At 38.9% G+C, this 18227-nt stretch overlaps 1 protein-coding gene across 3 annotated transcripts in view; it reads left to right on the top strand.

Annotated features, from left to right (window-relative positions):
- UPP2 (uridine phosphorylase 2) overlaps positions 1-18227 on the top strand; it is a 256997-nt gene that overhangs the window by 163613 nt on the left and 75157 nt on the right. For all 3 annotated transcript variants that reach the window (XM_078683860.1, XM_078683859.1, XM_078683858.1), the window contains one exon: positions 11547-11661. In XM_078683860.1, coding sequence (XP_078539986.1) covers positions 11547-11661 — 115 coding nt within the window. The remainder of the gene's footprint in view (positions 1-11546; positions 11662-18227) is intronic.

Here is an 18227-nt window from a genome sequence, read left to right as displayed (position 1 = left end):
TGCACCTACAAAGTAATTATCAAAAAGTGTATTATCTCTTCTAATGCAAAGCTTTCCACTAACTGGTTTGTCTATATGAATTGCAATATTTTCAAGCATTTTGCCATTTAACTTCTCATCCTCTTTCTGCCAGAAATTAGACTTAGTCTGCTTGACTAATTCATTCCTCTTATAAATTGCTCTTCTCTCCTCAACCATATTCAAAAATTTCTTTCCTTCAGCACTTAATTTGCAAGTTAGATTATTTTTATAAGCATACTCATAAGTAAGTTCGTTAGTAACAAGGAAAAATTCTCTCATTTGCTTTGCTTTCTTATGCTTATTTAAAGCATTTTCAATTTTAATATTTGCAAAAATTTCATCATAATTTGAATAGTAATATTCTAAACGTCCAGTTTGATAAAATAAGCTAGTTAACACACTACATGTAACACCATAAGTGAGAGGAAGCATATTATATGTTACTCCCTCAGAAACAGAAGCAGGTAACTTAACGCAGACATAGCAGTCTTTTGCATCCATTACCTTAACATATTCACTCAATAACTTTGTGAATGTATTACTTGTAAAATCACTAATTGATTTATCTTGATGAATGTTAGGCTGATGATCAATAACTTTTGCAGACGCACTATGTTTAGTTTGGCTAACCAGAGCTTTGTTTGTTATGTTAACTTTGTGTAATTCTCTATTCATCTCCAAAGGGATAATCACAGCTAAAACCAACCAGAGCAGAATTAAAATGAGCAGACACACCAGAGTCATCTTACAGCATCTCTTAAAAACAGAACACTTTGAAGTGCTCTCCTTAACATAAGGCATTTTTGGTTAGTTTAGCCTCAAAATAAAACAAAATAAAACAAAATTTTTAAAATCTAAATTTATATTTACACCCCCCTTTTAAAATATTTTTTTTTTATTTTATTTTTTTTATAACCCTAAACAAGATTTCTTCGACCTTATGTCATACATAAGTTTTCTTCAACTAAACAGTTTTTCTTCGACCTTGTGTCAACTAACAAATTTTCTTCAGCCTTTTGCCAATTTAATATTTCTGTACTCCAATCATTGTCACTAATTTCTTGGATTTCGTCTTCTTCTTCACTACTATCATATATGTCAATAACAGGTGGAATTACTAAATAAGTCCACTCAGGAGACTTGTATTTTTGGTTTGGTCTTACTATTCTTTTTCCTTTTCTCGATATCACTTCAATTTTTCTTCCAACTCCAACTTCTTTTCCAGGACTCTTTTGACTACTGATTTCTTCAACTTGTTCTTTTGGTTTCTTGATCAATCTGACTCTCAATCTTCCACCAGGCCAGTAGTCTGCTTTTCTCACGTACTTCTTTTTTGGTTCAGAATTATTTGATTCTGACTTCCAAGTCCTTTTCTTTCTGTTTTCACTTTTACCATCCACGTCACTTTCTTCAGTTTCGTAGTCTGAAATTTCAATTGACTCAGGAACTTCTCTATTCGGCAATTTCACTCCTTCAGGAACTTCACTTTGTTTTCCATCACTGGTATTCGGTAATTCGTCTTCCTCCTCTTCTTCAATTACCCCCAACTTCCCAGATTTCGGATTTCTGTTCCTTACTTCAGAGTTTGTTCTCTGCCTTTCGATACTCTCCTGGTCTGAAACTTCTTTTTGTTCTGCTTCTTTGTCTTCGATAGAGACAACCGAATCCTCAGTTATCTTTCCTTTTAACAGATTCTCTTCACCTTCAGAATCTATTTCAATGATTTCCAAGTCTTTTCTTGTCAAATTTCCATTCACTGGCACAGTTTCCAGATGTCGACTTTCTTGTCGATCTTCAGAATCTGGATTTATTTCACCTTCTGTTTCTCCTTCTGCTTCAGAATCAGAATCATCTGTGGTATCACTTTCAACATCAGAACTCTCAGGAGTTGGTACTGGAATAGTATGACTAGGATGAATCCAGCGTTTCAATCCTCTGCACTTTACAGCATTAGTAGTGATCAAAATTATCTGCCTAGGCTTCTGCCATCTAGGAGCTAGACAATTCCTTCTCCGATGTACTTTCGTTCTGACCCAATCGCCAGGTCTCAGATCATGTGTCAAAACCTTTTCATTTGATTGTGCTTCAGTTCCCACCTGATTAGACACAGAAGTTACCATATCAGATAACCTTTTACAGTAATCCATAATAGCACTGTCATTTATGCTCAATAGTTTACCTACAGGTACAAAAGCTTGCCTCATAACTCTTCCCATTAAAATTTCATGAGGACTCAAACCTGTCTTTTTATCTGGTGTACTTCTTAATGACATCAAAACAAGTGGAAGAGCATCAGTCCACTTTACACCTGTTTCAAGACACATTTTTCCAATTCTGTTTTTAATTGTTCCATTAATTTGTTCAACCACTCCTGATGCCTCTGGTCTGTATGCACAGTGTATTTTCTGCTCAATGCTCAAAGCTTCGCAAATTAATTTCATCAGTTTGTTATCAAAATGGCTTCCTCCATCACTCTCAATAGTGACTGGAAAACCGTACCTTGGGATGATTTCTCTGAGCATTAGTTTTGCTACTGTAATTGAATCACAATGTCGTGTAGGGAAAGCCTCTACCCATCTTGAAAACAAGCAAACAATTACAAGCACATATTTCAAACAATTGTGTAAGGGCATTTCAATGAAATCCATTTGTAACCTGGTAAAGGGACCACCCTCTCGACCAATTATTCCTGTCCCCACCACTGATTTTCTGTTTGGATTCATTTGTTGGCATGACAAACACCTTTGACAAAAAGATTCTGCAATAGTTCTAAACTTAGTATTGAACCATGTTTCTCTGAAAAGTCTAACCATAGAATCTCTTCCCAGATGTGCTGGACCATGATATAATCTGGCCATGTCAGCAATCAAGCAATTTGGTAAGACTACTCTGCCATCTTTGTAAACCCACACTCCATCTTCTTCACGTGGTCTACAATCTGATCTTAACCACAAGTCTTTTTCTTCATCATCTGCTTCATTTTGTAAATCTCTAATCTCATGCCATGTTTCTACAACTGTTGTTAGCATTAATGAATTTGAATCAGTTTCTTTACTCCTCTCCCGATTGTAAGAATAATTTTTCTTTGCGCAGTATTTAGCTGTTTCATCTGCGAAGGCATTTCCCTTGGAAATATAATCAATTCCTCTAGTGTGCGCTGCACACTTAACAATGGCGATTTCTTTCGGCAATTTTATTGCTTCAATTAATCTCCTAATGAAAACTGCATTTTTAATTGGTGATCCTGCTGATGTCATGTATCCTCTCTGTGACCAGAGTTGTCCATAATCATGCACAACTCCATACCCATACTGACTATCAGTAATGATGGTAACTCTTATATCTTTTGATATTTCACATGCACGTATCAAAGCAATTAATTCAGCCACTTGTGCTGAACGAACTCCTTCAAGACATGATGCTTCTTCGACATCTTTGACTGTACAAACTGAATATGAAGCTTTTAAGACACCTCCTTCGGATCTTAAGCATGAGCCATCTACAAAGTAGACAAAATCCGATTCAGATAAAGGTCTGTCTTTGATGTCTTTTCTTGGTTTAGTGCAGAATTCCATGACATCTAAACATTCATGTTCTGTTTCAATGTCATCAACAATTTCAGAATCAGGCAGTAATGTAGAAGGATTCAGATTCAAACACCTTGAAATCGAAACATTATCTGCTCCTAGTATGATTTTCTCATACTTTGTCAATCTGCTACTTGTTAAGTGCTGAGTCTTACCTCTTGTCAGTAATATTTCTACTGAATGAGGTACAAAAACTTTCACAGGAAATCCCATAATGATCCCCTCACTTTGTTCGAGACTAATACTTGTAGCTGCAACTGCCTTTAAGCAACCTGGTAATGCTTTTGCAATTGGATCAAGAACTGCAGAGAAGTATGCAATAGGTTTCTTTAAATTTCCGTGTCTCTGAATCAACACAGATAATGCACATCCTTCTCTCTCACTGCAATACAGTTCAAAATCTTTCTCATAATTTGGCATACCTAAAGCAGGAGCTTGACATAAGCTCTTTTTCAGGTTTTCAAAAGAATCCATCTCAGCATCATTGAGAATAATTGGATCTTTTACATCTGACTTTGTCAGTCTTTGTAGTGGTTTTGCAATTACTGAAAATCCACTTATCCATTGTCGACAGTAACCAACCATTCCCAAGAACATTCTGACCTGTCTTTGTGTTCTTGGTGGTAATATTGCTTGAATCATTTTTATTCTCTCTATTGTTACTTGTCTTTTTCCCTTTGCAATTCTGTGACCAAGATATTTTACTTCTTGTTTGCAAAACTGTAGTTTTGCTGGGGACACTTTATGTCCTTCTTCTGCAAGGCGATTTAACAGAATTATTGTGTCTGTCACACAATTTTCTCTTGTCTTTGCAGCTATCAACAGATCATCAATATACTGCACTAACGTAGACCTACCAGGTAAGTCTAGGTCTTCTAATGATCTTTTTAACAGTTCATTAAAGATTGAAGGACTTTCTGTATAGCCCTGAGGGATTCTTGACCATCCGAGGGTCTTACCTTGGAATCTGAAAGCAAAGATTTCGTAACTGTCTGGATGTAAGGGGACAGTAAAGAATGCATTGCAAAGGTCAATGACTGTATACCATTCAGCATCATGTGGAATCTGGAATAGAATTACTGCTGGATTTGGAACCACAGGACAACATGGAACGACAATTTGATTAACCTTTCTCAAATCTTGTACGATTCTAAATGTTCCGTTAGACTTTTTAACTCCCATAATTGGTGAATTACAAGGACTACTTTCCATTTCTTTTAATACACCTTGTTTGATTAATTTTTCAATTATAGGTGTAATACCTTCAATTGTTTCTGCTTTCATTTTATACTGTGGAATGTTAGGAAATTCTACTCCCTGTTTCAATGTAATTTTTACTGGATCTACGTTTTTCATCAGACCCATCTCATTCCCATTAAAATCCCATATTTCAGATTTCACTGTTTCTTTGAGCTCTTCAGGTAAATCCTTTTCTTCAAATGCAGGAAACAATTTTGTTTCTTCTGCTTCTATCATCATCATTGTCATTCTGTATAAACCATCTTCCTCCATTGTTTGTAATTCAACTCCATCAGGAGAACAATATATTCTGCAATTCATTTTACATAGGATGTCTCTGCCCAATAGATTCACTGGACTACTATTGCAAACCACAAATCTGTGTTTGTCTCTATAATTTCCAATTTCAACTGGTACTGGATCAGTTAAGTCAGTTTTAATTTGCTGATTACTTACTCCGACAACTTGGATGGTATCCCCAGAGAGAGGTAGGTTTTCAATTTCCACTGATCTAACAGTAGAACGGGTAGCACCAGTGTCCACTAGAAAAGTGATGTCTACATCATTAACTTTCCCGTTTACAAAAGGACCAGACTGGTCAACCTCAAGAGTGGCTCCAACAACACACTCTTCCTCCTCTCTCGGGCACCGTCAGCAATAATCATCAGAATCGCTGTCTTGACTTTCTGCTAATAAAAACTGTTGTGAAGCATTTTGCATTTGAACTCTTTGCTGTTTTTGCTGTTTTTGTGGTTTTATTACCTGTTCACTTCCCTGAAATCCCACGTTTGGATTATATTTTTGAACTCCCCCACAATTCGGAAAAGGTGGTTGTGGCAATTGGTCTTGACGATTATTCACCTGTTGCTGTTGCTGTTGCTGCAACTGTCGCTGAATATTTAATTCGTTTAACCCCTGTTGCATCTGTAGCTGTCGCTGCAGGTCAACACCATTCTGCATCTGTGGATTCAATAAGGGATTCTTTAAGTTTTTAGGAGGATGAGGACACTCGTCTCTCCAATGTCCAATTTCGCCACAATTAAAACAAGGTAATCTTTGTTTCAACTCCTCAATCTTTGGGCTAAATTTCTTTGGGAAATTATTACTTTTAAACTTTCCTTGTATCTGGTTTGTATTTCCAGTTTGAACAAAATTAGTGTTCTTATTACCCATGCTGGCAATTTGTTGCTCAGCCACTTTTACCTGAGCCCACATGGCTTTCTCCTTGAGCTTTTTCTGTTTTACTTCTATTTCATCACTGCAATACTTAGCCTTTCTTAGAATATCATCTACAGATAGTGATTGCCATCCTACAATGCTATTTCTGATCATTTCTCCAATTTCAGGTTTTAGTCCATAAACAAATCTATAGACAAAATGGCTCATATCCTTTTCGTCTAGTTTTTCATAACCACTGTATTGTTTAAAGATTAACAGTAGTCTTTCATAAAAAGAATGAACTGATTCTTTTGTTTCCTGTTCTGTCCTTTCTATTTTAACCCAATCGACTTCTTTGGGTGGAATTTTGTTTTTCATCCAAACAATCACTTTTTCATAAAAATCCATTACAAGTGGATTTGGAGCACCTGTTTCTTTGATTCGCTCAGGTTCTGTTTTTGGCCAACTAATCGATATTTTGCATTCTGTCCAAAGATCTGATGGAACGACAATGTCAAAAAATCCATCTAAATCAATCCACAGAACTTTTGACACTTTGATAAATCTATCTACTTGTCTGTACCACTCAACTGGTTTTTCCCTCAATTTTGGAAAGTCATTTGTAAACAACAGAATGTCCTGTCTCGACCAAGGGACATGAACATATCCTCCACCTGCAATTTCTCTCATTGGAAATTGTTTTGACAATTTTTCCAATCTTTCATCTTCCTTCTTTTTCGTCCATTTTACTCTCCATTTATTCAGTTCTCCTAGCTTTTGGATATAAACAATCAAATCTTTTATATGTACTATTCTTCCCATTGAGTTCAAACTCTCAATGTCACTTTCTGAAAAGTCTAATCTGTAATGTTTCGCAAAATTCTTTTGTTTGCTCACATCGATTTCAAGTTCCGCTGCTAGATCTTCTAGTTGATCATATTTATTTTTTGTTTTCCACTGAATGCTTTTGCAAATGAACAGTAGTTCATCATCTCGATAGTAATTTAAACTATCTGGACCGATTGTTCCGATTATTAATTCTTCGATATTCGCTTTTAATTTGGCCACATCAAGTTTTGGTGTGGTTACCCTGACTTCAGGACTCCCTATATCTGATATAGCACCCATTGGTGTTTTTGGAGATAAATCCTCATTAAAAGTTAAATCAGGCATTTTCGATCTAGAAGAGTTTATTTCAGATAAGTCTGAATAAAATTTTTCAGCAACCTTTTGAATTTCTGCATTTAAAGGAATAGTTAATCCTGTCTTGTTTGTTTCTTTTTGGTCAAATACAGGTTGAACAGGACCAATTGTTACTGGAACTGTCACAGCTTCCATGCCTTTTGTTATTCTTTTTATTAATTCTTCTTTAGATCTTAAATATTCATTATAATCGACATCTTCAACATTTCTTGCCTCTCTTGTATAATCTTTTGGAGCTTCTCTTGCCCTTGGAGCCATTGTAAAATGTCTACCTTCATTTCGAGCATTATCAAATTCTGGTCTTCTAGGAGTTTCAAGGATTTCACAATTGTTTGGATAAAGTTTAGGAGCTTCATTAATTGGAGGTGCACTCGGTGAAGTTTCAGTAGAAACCACCGGAGTAGACCATGATCTAGGAGGTCTCAAAGGCTGATTCTTTCTAGCTGTTGTATATATTTCTTCCATAACTGCATCCTCAGATTCACTTTCCATAGATTTCCCTGTAGGAGTACCCATTACCATTTCTTGTATTAAATACAATCCTTCACTCATGTTTCCCTGTCTCCACATTCGTAATCTATCTTCATGAGTTTCTCTTCTCCAAGGTGGATTTTTAGAAGGTCTTTTAATTCCACTAGCTTCTCTTTGTAACTGATACATCTCATCTTCCCACTCAACTAAAGCTTCAAATTGAGTTGGTCTCGGTTTCGGAACAAGAGCATTCATTTTCTCTCGTAAATTTCTCAAGACTTTTACATTAAATGAACCATCATCAGGCCAAGTTAAAACACCGTCGTTCTTAGTATAGCGTTTCCAACTATCGAACCATAAGACAGTATGATATCCATATTCACCTTCCATATACGCTGCAGGTGTTTTATACTTATGAAGTAATTTACCACCTCGCGTTTCGATTTTCTTATCAGGCGAAAATAAATTCTTAAACTTCTGAAATAATGTTGGCTTTTTCTCAACATGTTTAAAATGATAACTCATTTTTAAGAGTTAAATCTAATTCACAAAATCGTTCGTAAAATATTTCCGGGATGTTCCGCAAAACAACCAATCCGTGCGCGAAACACACCAACAAGCCAATGACAGTTGAGCTACGTCACTTTTCTGCTCAACCAATAAAATGGAGTTTTTCTGAAAGACCAATCAGCTTACAGGTCGTCAGAGATTCAAGAGCCAATCAGAATATAGCTTGTGACGTAGGTCACCCAATCCCAGCGCGGCTCTGTGACGTACACAGCAGCTGCGGCTTCTCGTTTCTCACTCCTGGCGCTTACTCCTCCTTCACAAAATCTTTTCACAGCGCCATTTTAAGAACACTTTTCAGTGTAAATTAATTCTTAACAATGACTATAAGGACATCATCTGTTCGTTTCACTATTTAGGATAGTTTACATACATTCAAGTATCCACACTTCGGAATAGACGGCGCTATTCACACTAAGGATAATATCCAATTGTCAGTAGAGTAACCCTTACCCCACCCTTCTAACACGTATAATTATGAACTCGCTTTGCTCTGAACGCACCGCGAAGTGACAGTTCTAAGAGTTCCACTTGAACATAAAATACAAATCAAACTCGCACTTTCACGCTGAAAATTCCCTAATTTCGAACACACATGAAATCCGTACAGGACTCTCACCTGTTTATAGAGATCATGCACCGTTAGCAAAATAACGACGTTATCCGTACAGGGCTCTCACCTGTTTATAGATATGAAACATGTACCCGTACAGGACTCTAACCTGTTTATAGATAATCATGCACCGACGCTACTTTACCCTTCACTCAAGCTCGGATATAACTAATACTCTTATCACAGTGAGTTTTATGGAAGGCGCTTTGTCCCTATTCTCATGCTGCTTTAATTTCTTAGAAAACCCTCACTATTCAAGATTCACACCTAGCCCTAAAACTGTGCTGCTCGGCGACAACACTATGGTACACGGCGATACCTCTTGTGATACTCGGCGATATCACTACAAACAGAACAGATGGCTTGCGTGACTAATTTCTCGCCACACAATCTATACCGGTATAGCTTACAGATAGCACGAAAAACGAACTCGACATGTGTTAAAACATCGATCAAATTTCCATACCATAACACTTTAGTAACCCTTAGCAACCAACATATTACCTTGGTTACTCTTAGCAACCATCAATTTCTGCTACCAGAGAATTGATCCAGCGGCCTATAGAAAATATATCATAAATAACGCTACCCAACTTCATAACCTATAAACAAAATTATATACTAAATTATGGACCCATTTATAAACCTGACATATTTTTGGGCCTACTGAATCAGGTGGTCAGATTAAATCTATATATACATTATCTACAAACTATATACAATTTTATACTTCTGCGGAAAGAATATTATTATTAGAATAAATCCTAACCATTTAAACGACCACCATTGGCGATGTGATCTAGCTAATAGTAACCTACACTTCTGAATAACCAAGACCAGCTTGTTTGTCAAAAGTAAGATTTTATTTACTAAATTATGGTATTTCAATTGATAGTTTTATAAAAGTAATTTATTAGCATTGAAGCAAGCATGATTGTAAAGAAACGTGAGAAAAATACAATTTAAGCAAGTGAATCAAAATTAAAGTAAGTATTTAAAGTTTAGCATTTCTAAAACCTAAGTCCCTAACTGAGCAAAATAGATAGAAATTAAAGTAAAGTTCTTTGAGGATTCTTACGTGCTCCACGCAATGTCCGACAGCACTTCACCCTCATCGGAAAGTCAGAAAGCAGCAGCCAGCCCATCCCTAGGGACATGACTTTTTATACCTTTCTACGCTAACTAAACTACGCAAAGGAAAGTTTTCAGAAATCTTCGACGTCCCATTGGCTGAGAGTGACAAGTGACATGTCACCCACATTTCAAAAGTTCCATTAGGTCACTTTTCTTAAGGACCATTGTCCTTTCCGAATGCAACCAGGAGCTTCCTAGGTTTGCAACAAATGTATAATAATGTTCTCATTGCTTCCAATTGACTTCCGCGGATGCCAAGTTAAGGGCTGACAAAATGTTCTTTTTCGACCTTGGCCATGTCCGACAGAATGATGATAGCACGTCAGTTTTTGCTTTGTGAATGCAGCTTTTGACGAACACTTTATTTCATAATGGGCGTCTCGTGACTTTTGCAGAAGTAAAATTCAGCTTTTTTGTAACTCGAGCAAACTAGGCCCAAAAGCAGGCAACTTATGGTTTCTAGTATAAAACAAACACAAGAAAAGTATTAATGTAAGAAATAATGTAGATTCTGTGTCCACCCCAGGATTTACTAATTAATTAACCCACCCGATTAATCTAATGTTACCTAGCAAATGCAAACAAATAAAGCAGCGTTTATATCTACCCGTCTTCATTAATCCATGAGACTTATGTGCACCTAGAATAGTAGAAATGACATCACACAGACAAGGAAAAGCAAAACAAGCACATGCTTCTTTTATGTTTGCAGCAGTTAGTAATGACAAAAACGAAAACAATAAATTATTTTATTATTTTGCACGAACAAAAAGATGCAACAATTATGCACGTTTATGAGCACACATGTTAGTCCCCCCATGTGTAAAGTTTAATCTAAGTTGTATTAGCAAGATATATCACAAATCATTAATATTATTATTCATGTTATGGAAATGTGACTTCACGAGTTTAAACAAAATTTTGTTTTCTATCTCGCTCCATCAGTGGGTACATGATATCAAAATGGTGGTAATCGTGCCAGAATCCGAAAGTTCCATGTAGTTGAGGGCAGAGAGCGGGATGAGATTATTAGGATATTTTCAGGGATATCTATTCTAGTCTCCCATCCGATTAATTTTTATGATCTCAAGACAGATGCTGATTTTGTGTTATGTCCTCAACATTTTCATCAGTTGTCGCAGTAATTAGTATAAGGAGTCCCATGTATCCCAATTCATTAATGCTGCAGGAATGAACTGTGAATCAAGGCACCCTTACACAGCGACAGTAGTCTGTCTGACACTCTTATTTGATGGGAGCAAATTCTAGCAGCATGAATTCTTCGTCCATATGCATGAACCTGATATCATTGATATTAATGGGACTATTAATATATAAATGAAGCATATTCCTCAGCAAAAGGGCTAGAATATCGAAGCGGCGTTCTCTCTCTTACATACCAGAGCCGAAGAATTGTTGACTCAAATTAAAATATGAATACATTTAGTGGCTGAATGCTTTTTACAATATTGCATTATGTTCCCTTCAATTAAAAATATGAACATAAGCTGCAAATGCTCTCATAATGATTGCCATAATTCTTCTGTCAACAGCACGGAATGGGAATTCCTTCAATTTCCATTATGCTTCATGAACTTATTAAATTACTTCACCATGCAAAATGTCGAGATGTTATGATTATCCGAATTGGCACATCTGGAGGAATAGGTAAGCTTGTATTTTATGATTGTCAGACACGTGCTATAATGAGCAAATATGTATCTTCTCTATACCAAGAAAGATTGCAACCAACAACTGGCAAAATAAAGTAAGCACTGTTGTGTTATATCAGAGGATACATAGAGGCATATTTAGGAGAGCTTTGCACCACGCAACATGGTACATGCAAGACTCAATCCTCTAAGTCAGATTTATGAAGCAATGCAAAGTCACTTTTGCATAAATCGCTGCATTGCCATACTCTAACCAAGAGAGTCGATACTTGAACGTTGCAGAGGGTACTCCTATGGTTTTTGATGCATTTCCAGATTTACAAGGAATGTGCCAAAAAGATACACCTCTCTGCTTTCTGAAGCGCACATAGAAAGAGGAAAATGCAGCTCAGAATTGTATTTGTGCAGGAAGGTGCCCTTTCCTGCCCAAAAAACAATCCTGCCTACAACACAGGCAATCTTGCTCTATGGTGCAAGGGGTACTGCATTGGCACTAGGTTGCCAAATGGCCTGTAAAGGACAAGAATGCACTTATTTGGATAAATACGGCACATTCCTGCCCTTTCCCTGTGTTGCCGGGCAGCGCAGCAAGGTGACTTACCACACTTTACTGCGCCACAAGTTTCATAAATATGGCACTTGGTTTGATTGACATAAAATGCCCAAACTTAAATAAAAGAATCTATATGCCATATTTATTTAATTTGTGGCACAGGGCAATGCAGCAAATCGCCTTGCTGTGCTGCCCTCCATCACAGGGAAAGGGCAGGATTGTGCCGTATTTATCCAATATGGTACATTCCTGTTTCCCCCTGTGCCGGTGCCATTTTGTGCAGTAAGGGGCACCTTCCTGCACAAAAGCAATCCTGGGAGTCTTTTTCCTCTTTCTATGTGTGCTGCAGAATGCAGAGATTTGTGCTGCGTTAACTTACTCCAGATTTTTTAGGGCGTTCAAAGCCATGCTAAGTAGCTTTGTGTGGCTTCGTAAATCTTCCCTAGAGGCTTGTGTCCAACGTTGCATGATGCAAAGCTCTCATAAATATGACCCCTAGTCCTAAGTAGCATGAAAGCACACTTTCTTTGCAGCAGACACATCTTAAAGACGAGGCGCTGTGTTTGTGTGGACCAGTTGACACTAGACTGCACACTAAATGTAAGTTGCGGTCAGGTGGGAACATATAATTGAGACAATACACTCTTGTATTTGTTTATTTCCTTTGGATACGTTTTTTACATTATCCAGTTATACATTTTTATAGATTCAATCAAACAAACTTTTATAGAGCACACCGCTACCTCAAATAGGTGTCTCGGCTCTATTCGAAGATTACAGAAGAGGACTAGCTAACCAGTAGAGCCTCCCTTGACTAAAGAGCCAGATTTTCAGAGTCTACCTGAACTCTTGTTTTGACTCTATCTGGCGCAAATGAGGTGGCAGAGAGTTCTAGCAGTCCTGATTGCCCCCATGTTGAGTATTAACATAGCGAGGGACACAGAGCAGACGCTGGTAGTTAGATCTCAAAGTCCATTCCTGTTGATACGAGCAGAGCCTAACCTGCATGGGTGTCCGCAGAAATTTTTCCGGGGGGGGGGCAACATTTTTACTTCCTCACCATCCTCCGACATGATTGAGCACAAGTATTAAATAAACAAATAAAAAAATCTAATATGACAAAGAGCTTAAATAAACAAATAAACAAAGAAACACATGGGGATGGAGAAAAATCATATGAGGATTCACAGCAGATTACCTGGCAACCACAATGAAACAGAGGGAAAAAACAAACAAGCATTGGCATAGCCAATAGGTGTCGCCTTTGGGACCTTATAAGTGTTTAGCCATGCAACACTAGAAGTTGTTGCACCAGGCATATTGTACTAGACAACTAAACACTTATAAGGTCCCAAAGGGGAGACCTATTGGCTATGTCAATGCTGTTTTTTTTTTAATGACCAGCAGTGCTATATGGCTCCGGCTGCCACTTAGTCCACCACATCCCACGTAGATGCTGCAGCCATCTTTGAATGGTTTTAAAGCCAATTCAAAAGCTGTCACCAGTGTATGTTAATCCCTATCTTAACTGTGAGACTGCTCTCCTGCTTCCCAATTCTATTAAATACAAATGATGTAAAAAGAACATCTCTTTCTGAGCTGCACGGCTCATCCTACCCACGTTTCATGCGCAGATTTGAAATACTGATGGTTTGGGCTTCCCGGAATTTAACTGGTTGAGAGGTAGACAGGTGTAGAGAGGTAGAGAGAGGTGTAGAGAGGTAGAGAGAGGTGTAGAGAGGTAGAGAGAGAGAGAGGTAGAGAGAGGTAGAGAGAGAGAGGTAGAGAGGTAGAGAGGTATAAAGAGGTAGAGGTAGGGAGAGAGAGAGAGAGAGAGAGAGAGGTAGAGAGAGAGGTAGAGGTGTAAAGGTAGAGAGAGAGGTATAGAGATAGAGGGAGAGGTAGAGAGAGAGAGGTAGAGAGAGAGAGGTAGAGGGAGAGAGGTGGAGAGAGAGGTAGAGGGAGAGAGGTGGAGAGAGAGGTAGAGTGGTAGAGGTAGAGAGAGAGTGGGAGAGGTAGAGAGGGTGAGAGAGGTAAAGAGATAGAGAGGTAGAGAGAGGTAGAGAGAGGTAGAGGTAGGTAGAGAGAGAGCGGTATAGGTAGAGGTAGAGGTAGAGGTAGGGAGAGGTAGAGAGAGAGGTAGAGAGAGAGAGATAGGGAGAGAAAGAGGGGTAGAAAGAGAGAGAGGGAGAGAGGGAGAGAGAGAGGGAGAGAGCAGTAGAGAGAGGGAGAGAGCAGTAGAGAGAGGGAGAGAGAGAGAGAGGTAGAGAGAGACATACAGGTAGAGCGAGGGAGAGGGAGAGTGGTAGAGAGAGAGAGAGAGAGGTAGAGTAATAGAGGTAGAGTAATAGAGGTAGAGAGGGAGGTAGAGCGAGAGGTAGACCTGGGCCCATGTCATTGATGGCTCGGCAGTCCAAGGTCAGTGCTTTGAATTCTATCCTCTTAGCTACCGAAGCCAGTGTGCCTGTCTCAAGTGTGAGGAAATATGATGGCGGAAAGGAACCCATCGAATTAGCCTTGCCACCACGTTCTGAAACATCTGTAGCCTATAAATCAGGTAGGCTGGCAACCCCAGCTACAGACTGTTGGTGAAGTCCAACTGAGAAGTCACTAGCGCATGGACTATAATCCTGCGGCTGTCCTCCGGCAGTAAGTAAAGGAATTTACTTATGATTCTCAGCTTCCCAAAGCATGCTGATGAGATCTGCCGTACTTGAGCCGTAAAAGATAGATCCGTTTCCCACTTGATGCACAGATTTCATGCTGTCTTCTCCGGGACCGGCGGCAAGCCCAGTACGACAGGCCACCAGAGGCATGCAGGGGGAGGGGGAGCTTGACTTACAAACAGGACCTCCGTCTTGTCTATATTTAATTTCGGGCAATTACTGTTCATCCATCTAGAAATGTCCTTCAGGCACTCCTTGAATTTATAGAAGGCAGCCATGGATTGTTCTTTAAACGAGAACACCAACTGAGTATCATCCGCATAGAAAACTACTCCCCGCCCCCCCACCCCCATGATGCAAGAAGAGTCGAGAGCGGCACCAAGTAGATATTAAAGAGCAACGGACTTCAAGCATAGCCCTAAGGCCTCCACACAATAAGGGTTTTGATGCAGATTTAAATGGTTGGAGAAAGACCTGCTGCTAACAGTCTTTAAGACAGGACCGGATCCAGGAGAGTGCCACCCCCGATTGCCTAGCTGATTTAGTCTATCTAACAGGATTGAGTGTGCTACTGTGTCGAATGCTGCTGATAGAAATAACAAGACTAATATGGCTGATGCGCCAGCATCAACAGTCCTTCTCATAGATTCACCCACTTCAACCAAAGCTGTCTCAGTGCAATAACCCAAACGAAATCTAGTTTGAGAATCATGAAAGGATTCCGAGCACATAAGGTAAGTGATTTGCCCAGAAACAAACAATTGTTTGGGAAGGTGGCAAAATCAACATTAGAAACTAGGAGCATATTTACGAACATTTCATACAACACACCGGAGCAAGTGAAGTTGCTGTACCGCGTTGCGTTGCATGAAAGAGAGAAAGGAGAACAGCACCACATATTTTCAAAGATATGGCTCCTTTCTGCTCGCTCCTAGCGCTGGTTCACTTGTGGCTGCCTAACCCCAATGCAGACACCCTTGCGTTATGCACAAGAGTGCTCAGTGTGGTTAGGTTAGTTTTTATGCAGGAAGGAGTACACTCCTGCACAAAAACTATAGTAAGATGCTATTTCCTCTTTGCATGTGTGCTGCTGAAAGGAGCACTTATGAAAAGTGGAAATAACAAGAAATAAAAATATTTTATCCCGTTACATCCGACTCAGGTGCACCATTTTAGCACAAATCCTTGTTTAGAAATCTTTGTAAATATGGGTTTGTGTCAAAATACATGGGTGGATGCACGGGAACGCCCATTCGCCACCAATGTGAAGCCTGCCTGATGCAAAGTAACAAAAGGGAACACTTTTCACTGTGTTGCATCACTTGTTTTGTTTTTACAGAGTCACGCAAAGCCAAGCAAATTGAAATTTGTGTGGCTTTATGAATCATAAAAAAGCTTTGCATCGAGGCTGTGCCATGAAGTGACACAACCCTGATATAAAATCCTAGTAAATTTCGGCCCTGGTCTCGAGGTGAGTACATCTGCCCCTGAATAGGTATTCCCTGTCCCAAAGTCAATGCCATCCAATACCATGGTCTTCGTTCTCTCTGTGTCTTTCTCTGACCCGTGCCCATGTATAACTCACTTTCTATTCCAAATATTTTCACCTACCTGTGTCAATACATCCATCTTCTGCGTCTCTGTGCCGAAGTGTCATTGCCCATACATCCTTGACACATTGTAAATCCCTGTTCCAATAGTTGCCTCCTATTTCCATTGTCTGTGTATCGATGTCCTTTTCAATAAGCAACAAAAACTAACTATTGATACAAATATGAATTAATTTCTGTTAGATAGGCACACTGCAATATTATGGGTATGTGATAGCGGAACTTGAATCAATTGCACTACTAAAGCCTTTGATATGCAACATAATTGTAAACTCTAATCTATTTGATTAATACTTTTTATTTCTCGTATGTTGATATCTCGGGATGTACATGGCAGAGTTGTGTAATACTCTGAATTTAAATCCAAAACGGGTGTCATGGTACAAATGATTTTTCTAGGAGCTACTCCCTTATGCCAAAGTCCTGAACATCCCTCAGCATAGGTTAGGGCTAGGGCCCCTTTAATTTGGTGAACGGAACAGCAGATTTTTACTTTTAAATATCTGCTCAGTCAACTGGCTCTAGTGATAAGGTTCACTTTCCTTCCTCTTTGATGGACTCACTAATCGAAGTTGGAGGGATTGTCCAAATGCTTTACTTTCATGTGTGATGGTCATAATATATTTTCTTATGTCCATATTACTATTAACTGGGCTCCTTTCAAGGTTAGTAAATCTCTATTCTACAATGTTCTCCTGCAGTTTCCATACTGCCAATATCACATCCATAGTATCCGCTTTTTTTTACGTTCATCCAAAGTTGCATTGTGGATTGCTTTCGCATCCAGAGTTTCTACCAGTTTGGCAGAAGGCACACGCTTACCCAAGACAAAGGCAATGTGCTCTATGGAGCGGAGGCAACTATTAGCCAGCGACTGATTGGTGGTTCTTGATTCATGCCACAAGTGATGAGGATCGAGCACCTTGTCCTATAAAGATACTGGTTATTCTGTTATTGGGAACCAAAGTGATGCCCTGGCATCTATTAACAGATCAAATTCAATGTTGTGTTTTTCCTACATTCTCTTTGCTGAAAGTCTCTTAACCACCTGGAGCTGTGTCCTTTCTGCCGGCATTGCATGGGGTCTTTTGACCCAAGCTGGCATTCTTTCCTTAATCATCTATTCGGATGCTTGCTTATTTCAATTACTTACCTCGTGAGTAAACCGCTTCTCCAAGTGAAAACAAAGCTTATTCCAGAGTCTCATGATCTTAGCCAATCTTTGAGTGCATGTGCTCCGGCTTTTCCTCTTTATTAAATACGACTTTGAAAACATTTTACTGATGCTCTTGGTATGGAACTGTTTTATTAGGGACATGTTACCCATAGAGCTTAAGTTCTGAGTTGGATATTATTATTAAAGGAGTACCTTTTACAATCTGCCCTTATGCGCCTATTAGATTGGGGTCTGTTTGGTCTTTAATGTTCTTGGTGAGGATCAGACCTGGTAGCTTCAGTTATATGCTGCTCTTAAGATGTCACATTGGGTGTTTGAGAGTCTTATCTCATTTGAGATCACTGCATTGATGTCTTTTTGGTTCGCAAAGAATATCCGGTACAATACCAGCAGTTCAAGAACCATCAAGGAATCTGGGAGAGACATTCCTAAATCTTTTGCATTTTGCAAAACTGGTGTGGGGTGTGACCTACCGCTCTGCCAAAGCTACAGCAGTCACTTTCCTGGGTGCCCCCGATAATGTCGCGATTTGTGGGCTTTGCTGTCTTTCTCCAC

This window comes from Lissotriton helveticus, chromosome 3_1 (genome assembly GCF_964261635.1).
Source record: "Lissotriton helveticus chromosome 3_1, aLisHel1.1, whole genome shotgun sequence".
In the NCBI taxonomy this organism is placed as follows: domain Eukaryota; kingdom Metazoa; phylum Chordata; class Amphibia; order Caudata; family Salamandridae; genus Lissotriton; species Lissotriton helveticus.
Note: the sequence above shows the minus strand (reverse complement) of the source record. Positions and strands in the feature narration are given on the sequence as shown.